Below are 7,388 nucleotides of genomic sequence, written 5' to 3'. Positions count from 1 at the left end.
GCTGCGTTTCAATGCCTGCCTGTGTGACAGAGCGGAGAGAGGTCTAGACAGTCATGGCAGGTGTCGGGGGCCCTGATTTAGTTCCCTGCTGAGATCCTGTGAAGAGATGACCTGTGCAATGTTTGAGTGCCTTAAAATGATGTCGTTGATAAAGGATGAAACCTACCTGCACACACATTATACACATAGTGTACTGCATTGGCCTCAAAGTCCGTTTGAGCTTTTGTATACGCTGTAAAAGAAAAACCTGAATGAACCTTTTGGCCAACCCTATGTTTCATCTTCGCAGACTTCACTGGGGGTGGGGGGGGCACTGAGGACTGGGTGATCTCTTTGCTCTGACACAGGCTGGCACTGGTGGTGAGAATGGCCTCGGCATCCCAGCTTTCAGGCACACCTGAAGCTCCTCTCCCTCCAGTCCAGGCTCCCCACACTCTAAGGGCCTCTTGGGATCACTGTGTTCTGGTGAGGACACAAAGCTGGGTGCTGTCTCTTTAAACAGTAGAGGCTGAGACGCTCTCAGGCCACCATGACATATCCCAGCATTGGACCAGCCCCTGAATAAACTGGATGGACGCCTGGTCTGGCTTCAGTTACTGGGGAGCATCACCAGGGCGCATTTCGGGGATCCTGGTGGGAAGCAGCAGGACTAGACCTGCCAGCTGCTGGTGTCTCGGCTGCCCTGTCCTGGGAGGGGCCTGCCTGACACGCGTCTGAGTGTGAAGACAGCCGCGTGGAGGAAAGGGTGACCCTGTTTGGCCCGGTGAGTTGTCTTGGCAGACTGTGCCTCTGGATGGTGTGTGCTCATGATTTACAGAGCACTTGCTGCCCAGCCCCACGCCCTGCAAACCACAAATGGAAAGGATCGCAGGGGAGACAGCGCGTGTGTGTTGGAAATGACCAGAGAATCCGAGGGTTTCTAAAATCCTTGGCTAAGAGCTGGATATACACACTGGCTGGGGAGGCCAGAAGGGCCCTTTGGGAGCACCTAGAAACCCTGGCACATCCAGAGTTGAAGGGAGGAAGGGGACCAGACACGCCAGCCCTGATGGAAAACAGCTCCACGCACACAGCTGGCAGGTGACCTCGGATTGTAAGCAGGTTGGGGAGAGGCTTCCACTTGTAACGGAGCCTTGGCTGGGACCTGGGTGTGGCCGAGCTGGTGACATCACCCTAGGCGGCGGCATTTGTCTTCCACAGCTGGGGGCTGAATGGGCAGGAGGCAGGCGAGGGGCACTGAAGTGACTGACAGGGACGGGTGGGTTCAGATGTCCTGCAGTGTGACTATTGTGCAACCTGGTTAATGACTAAAACCTTGGGTGCAAAGGAAAGGAAGAAATGAGCTATATCTTACCATGTGTGCACTTTTCTAGATGTCTACATTTCATTCAGAAGTTTAGCTGGGAAAAAAGACAAGAAAGGAAGAAAATCCTGAGTAGATATGCTAATATTTATAAAGTGCTTAGAACAATCCCGGGAACCTGGTGATCATGTCAATGTTGGTTTAATAAATAAAAAGTCTGGATGGCACAAATTCCCAGGCAATTGCCCTGGCAATAATTCCCAGGGCAAACCCAGCCTAGAATATGACCCAGGAGGAAAGTGATCACTCCCATTTGTTTAGTTAGTCCTTCTACCTACAAATGTGCTTTCAATCTAGGAGGCTGATAAGCGATTTTAGTTTAGGGGGTCAGGCTTTCCTTAAAAGGTTGTTGTGAGGATTAAATGTGAAATAATATTAATAGTGACAATTTCCTGGGTACCACTGATCCTTTATTTGGTTCCAGACATTATGCTAAGTATTTCACAACTATCTCTTTTAATCAACACCATAACTCTTTAAAAAAAATGGGCATTCTCAGTCCTGTTTGCAGATGAGAAAACTGAAGCACTCCGTACCTCAGCAAACTGACCAAATCCACAGCCCTGAGTAAGCAGGCTAATCAGGTTTGTTTGAGCCTCCACACCTAACCACTGGACCACACCCCTCTTACAGACCACCTCAGAGTCCTGCTAACCCACCTGCCATATCACTGGGCAGGGAACAAAAATTTCCCAAGGATTCGTCTTTTTAATCTAAGGATTTTTGAAAGACCATTGTTTGAAGAATTTTTCCAAATTATCTTTGCTTGAAGAATGTATAATTAGCTGCCAGAGGCAGCCGCTTTCAGATAGTAAAATAAGTAGATGGGGGTATTTGAGTCATTCAGAGCGGTGATGTTCTGTGACACAGAGCTCTGGCAGGTGCTGGTGACTTGTGTGTGACCTGCTGCGTTGGCAGGCAGACCTGTAACGCCCACCTTCCCGCTCCGCGTTCCTGCATCAAGGCGGGCTCCCAGAGCGTCTTCCCCTCTTACTGGGGCGCACCCACCCTGCGCCCGGAAGGGCTATCCTCTCTCCCCGTGACGCTGGGCGGACCGCCTTCAGCCGACTATGAATCAGCTGATTTCCCTGGCTGCTCTTCCCCCACCTCAAATGGCCAACTCACCACCCTATGGCCGGGGACGCCAGCCCAGGCCGGGCACCAAGCCAGCAAACTCGTCTGGAGCGTACCCGGTTGTGGTCTGGATTTGCCCAGCGACCCCCGGGCGCGCTGTCCTGCAGTGGGCAGCCTTTTCCCCCTCCTCCTCCAACTCTCTCCCTAGCAGGCCCGCTAGATCCGTCCCGGGAATCCGAGGCACCTGGCGCACCGCCTGGGCGCAGACGGGATCGCGCGGGCGGGCTTGGTGCGGGTGAGCCCCGCTAGGACGCCGGGGCAGGCCAGGGGCGCCAGGACTCCAGGGGAGGAATGTCTGCCTGCGCTTAAGTGCCATCTCCCCCTATCCGTGGGAAGGGCATCCAGGCTGGACCTCCGCGTGGGCGCGGTCCGAATGCGTGCGTCCCAGACCCTGGCGCTGGGCACCCGCGGGGGCAACCTCTGGTCGACTTTCCCACTTGGGCGGAGGGGGAGGAGGGGCCAGTATGTCGGTCAACTCTTGGTCTCGGTAAAGTCAGCGAAACCACGGGAAACAGAGGTGAGAAAGCTGCGCGGTCTGCTAGTTTCCAGGATAAGTCACAGCGGTTTTGCCGTCATCGACTTTCTCCCGGGGCGCAGCGTAAGGCCCAGGCTGTCTCCTGCCCTCCCTCTCTCCCCGCTGCCCTCTCCCCTCCCCGAGTCCCGCCCCCCTGCACACGCTGACCCAGGGACACACCCTACTGCAGCGACGCAGACAGGGCGTTGTTCCCGTTAAAGGGGAACGCCGGGAGCCTCCCTCCTGCCCCTCGCTTGGCGCGCGTAGCCCCGCAGCGCAGCTGCCTTTGCGGACGCCAGCCGCTGAGCGGACGCACGGAGTGTGTGCCCGAGGCAGCTCTGAGGATCTCTGAGGATCGGGGACAGCTATCCTTTGGGCCGTAAGTGCTTTGGCCGGGAGAGTGGAGGAGACGAAGGAGGAATGTGGGCATCTTCCATCGACGGCGCCAGAACGCGCGGAGCGAGGGGGCTTCGGGCTCGCGCGTTCCCCGACCGCTGGCAGAACACCGCCTGTCCGGCGTCATTCCTGCGGGGCTTGTAAGGGTCTGGTATGGAGAACCTGCGGGTCTGTGAACCGCCGGGGGCGCGGGTGCTGATGTCTGGATGTGGGGCAGGGGCGGAGGACTTTTCGTCTCGCTGGAGAGTCGCCTACTCGGAGACTCGCTGGCAAAGCAGTCCCTGCGGTGGACATCTTCAGGGTATAGGGTCCCCGGGGCCCCCCCAATTTCTAGCTACATACCCGTTTATCTTTCTCTTGTCTCCCCCCACTTCCCCCCGCCTCCTCGGCATGAGGAGTCACTGGATTTAATTTAAACCTTCTGGGAGACGTCAGAAAACCCTGCTTATTTCCTCTGCACGTTCCAGGGTTTTTTGTTTTTTTTTTTTAAGTGTTGCTGAAGGAGAGGACGGAGGGGCCTGCGACTGGGTACTTTAAACACTGAAGTTATTGAATCGTTGTTTCTAGCCCAAGACTCTGTCCTTCAGCACTTTCTCAAACGCAGCTTCGTCTTAGCAAACGTGCGGATCCTTCCGCAGATCGGGATGTGAGGTGTGGTGTGAGGACCGCACCGCGGCGGATAGAAGAGGTCCTGCCGGCTCCATGCTGCTGCACTTATTTCTGGCGGGGGGGAGCTCACCCCATTACCTCCGCCTCTCCTTCGCACGGACACTTGCTCCCCTCCAGCCTGGGCCCTGAGCGCATCGGCCCGACCAGCGCCCGGGGAGGGCAGGAGGCGCCGGCCCCAGCAATTCTCCCGGGCGGTTCTTTCCTCTTCCCTCGGCTCTGTGCCTTCTCTCCGGGGCAGCGGATGTCTTTGCCAAGCGGTGGTGGGGTCGGGGCGGCTCCCCCGCGCGGGCCAAACTTGAGTGGAAACTCGGAGCCTAACGAAACGCGGAGCGGTCTAAGGGACCCGGCTCTAAGCCGCGCGCCATCCTTCCCAGCACGCCGCTGGATCCCCGGGCCTCTCGCAGAGACCTAGGCCCCTGCCTGCCCCTCGCCCCCACCTCCACTCCACCGGGAGAGCGCTCGCTCTCCCTTTTTCTGCCCCCCTTCCGCAAGCTGGGCCGCCCCCGGAGCGCCCGGGTGGGTGGAGGCGCGCTGCAGCCTCTGCTTGGCACTCTGGAAAAACCTCCCCTCCCGGGAAGACTTCGACGTTTGTCGTGCGTACCGCTTGTTTTCTTCCAAAAGCAAAAGATATTCGGCCCGGCGGGCTGCGGGGCAGGGATGCTACGGTCGGCTGCTGCCCTCTCTCGGCAGCCGCGGGGCGGGGTGGGCGGGCGGCGGGCCAGCACCGGGCATTCCGAGCGCAGGACCCTCCCTCCTCCCCTCCCTCCTCTCTTCCCTCCTCTCCTCCCTCCCTCGCTCGCCTGCTCGGGCCAGTTAGCCCGACCTCACGTCCAATTCGGCTGTGTCTCCTGTCAGGCCAGACGGAAACTCCGCTGAGCAGAACCCGCCGCCAGAATGCTGCTCCTGCTGCTGGGTATCATCGTCCTCCACGTGGCCGTGCTGGTGCTGCTGTTCGTGTCCACCATCGTCAGCGTGAGTGTCCGGCCGGGTAGCGCGCGGTTGGGGCGCCCGGAGCTCGCCCAGAGCTTGGCCTCCGGACCACGATTCCCGCCACGCCCCCTCAAGTTTGCAGATCGCGAGTCTCAGACATCCTTGGGCCTTTTGCAGTTTCTGGCAATCCGCGCCTTTTCAGTAGTTTTTGAGAATATCAGAGTGGATTCAGGGGTGGGGAGAAAGCAAGCAAGCGCTGGGCTAGGTCAGCACACAGGCCTCTCTTTAAGCCAAAGAATGTGAATGCAGATCCAGGGTCCCCCCTACCCCCTTCATGTGATAAGCTTGTTTAGCATTTTTCTTGATGGGGCGGGGGAGGCGGGGAGGTGGGGGGGGGGGGAGGGCTGTGGTGGTTGTCCTTGAGGAAGGAAGTGGAGAATTTAGGAAGGTCTGTTTTTTCTCCAAATGGCATCCATCAGATGGGTGACTTAGTTCATGAAACGGCCTTTAGGACTTAAAACTGGCAAGTTAAAATTAGATTTTCCTTAATGGTTCATAGTCCCAGGTCTGTTTTGTGCTGTGGACAGGGCACCTTCTTAGAAAAGCCTCCTCCAGTACAAACAGATCATTGGGATAACTTGCATTACAAAATCAGCAAACATCCAGCTCAGTAGGTTTTAAACTTATTTTCTTAAAGATGAGCCCAGACTTGGGCAGTCATGTGACTGTGGTCTTAACTTCTTAATATACGACAAGTCCCAGGTATGATGTTCTTGCTTGGTTCAAAGATTGAAAAATAATTATGTTGGGGACTGATGAGTTGATTCATCACTTACCAGCATCTTCCCAACATCTTAACAGTAGGTTGATGGGAATTACCAATAAGGAAATGAGTTCAGAGTGGCTGTGGCACGGGGTCTGGGAGTCAGGAGATCAGGGGAGGAGAGACGGCTTGGATGCAGGTGTCCTGGCTTAAGTCCATGGCTCCTTCTACTGCTGTACACACCTTGGCACAGAGAAACTCATATTTGTGAGGTTTTTTTCCACTTACAAAGTGCTTTTTACTTGCAAAGCCCTGGCCCTCCCCTAGAAAAAAGGTTTGGGCCAGAGCACCACCTCTTCCCTTTCTCTAGCACCGTGGGCTCTGGCTGGACAGTCGATGAGGCTGCTCTTTGCCTTGCCTTGGTCTTCTCCCTCCCCTTCTCTGTCACTCCTCACTGCCTCCTCTGACTTACTGCATCTGGTTCTTTCTAGCAATGGATGGTGGGCAATGGACACGCGACTGACCTCTGGCAAAACTGTAGCACCTCCTTGATGGGCAGTGTCCAGCACTGTTTTTCGTCATCAGCAAATGGTGAGGATGGTTTTTTGTTCCACAAACTCGTCCTGGTCTGTCTGCGATGTGCCTCTCTCTCCAGACCTAGAAGCACTTTGTTCTTGGAAGCTAGAGCGGTGTTGCTGGGCTGGGGTGAGATGTGGCCAGGGGCTGGGAAGCCAAGGTGAAAGGAGAGGGGTGGTAGCTTCACTGGCTAAGCTGAGATCTCAGGGAATTGTGCATTCTCTCTACCTGGAGAGAAGCCCTAGACCTGCCCTCCTGTTCCTGCTCATCACTTAGTGTAATTCTTTTAGTGAGTGAAGAAATGTGGATGCAGATAAGCAATGATGATGCAAAATCTCAGGCAGATTCTGCTGGGAGTTTCGATCCAACAAGCAAGTTTGGTTTGGTGGTGGAATATCCAGGAGTGCCCTGGGTCTTCCTGGTGCAGTGATGGAGGGGCTGTCCCGGGAATCCACGGGCCCCTTTTGGTCTCCAGTTACAGGACTTCCTCTCTGGGTCTTGGGCCTCAAAGATCCCATATAGCCATCAGAGCTGTAGAGTGATTTCTTGTTGCAAGACGGGGCATTGACACTATTTGCATGTCCCCAAGCTGAGCCCGGGGGTATTTTTACTCTGTCCTCAGCATCTTTGTTTGTGAGATGTTGGAATCCAGGCTTTCTTGGGTTCAGGTTAAAGGGATTATTTGGCAGTGGAAGCACACTCTTAGACCCTTGCAGTATCCAGAGGGAGGGAGGGCTCAGCAGGGCCCTGGGGCCTGTGAATGTAGAGAGGCAGTAATAAATACGATGCAGTCTTTTTGGTGGCTGAGAAGTATCTGGTGGCAGCATGGACCCTGGCAGGGGCCACAGTGCCTGGTGTTGAGAACACAGTGGGCCTGGCTCTTCACAGTCTCATGTTCCAAAGGATGTGTCCTCAGCCTGGACATGAGGTTTCAATGTGGCCGCAGCTGCCCCTTGGTCAAATATTTCTGTCGAAGATGCTATAGCCAGTGAGAGAAACCATTTCAGATGCAGCTGAACAAGGCAGGCAGGGCAGTGGCCATT

The 7,388-nt window shown here is 55.7% G+C and overlaps 1 protein-coding gene across 3 annotated transcripts in view; it reads left to right on the top strand.

Moving 5' to 3' along the window:
• The first annotated feature begins 744 nt into the window (after window positions 1–744).
• Window positions 745–7,388, top strand: part of PMP22 (peripheral myelin protein 22) — a 28,257-nt gene continuing 21,613 nt past the window's right edge. The window contains exons 1-3 of one of the 3 annotated variants that reach the window (XM_070389535.1): window positions 745–763; window positions 4,932–5,048; window positions 6,261–6,360. In XM_070389535.1, coding sequence (XP_070245636.1) covers window positions 4,971–5,048; window positions 6,261–6,360 — 178 coding nt within the window. In that variant the 5' untranslated portion in view covers window positions 745–763; window positions 4,932–4,970. Of the gene's footprint in view, window positions 764–3,215; window positions 3,391–3,433; window positions 3,559–4,931; window positions 5,049–6,260; window positions 6,361–7,388 lie in introns of those variants that run through there. The other 2 variants (XM_005887249.3, XM_070389534.1) reach the window with 2 other exon arrangements.

The sequence above is a fragment of the Bos mutus genome, chromosome 19, assembly GCF_027580195.1.
Source record: "Bos mutus isolate GX-2022 chromosome 19, NWIPB_WYAK_1.1, whole genome shotgun sequence".
Lineage (NCBI taxonomy): Eukaryota > Metazoa > Chordata > Mammalia > Artiodactyla > Bovidae > Bos > Bos mutus.
The sequence above is the reverse complement of the archived record's forward strand: the minus strand, read 5'-3'. Positions and strand labels throughout refer to the sequence as shown.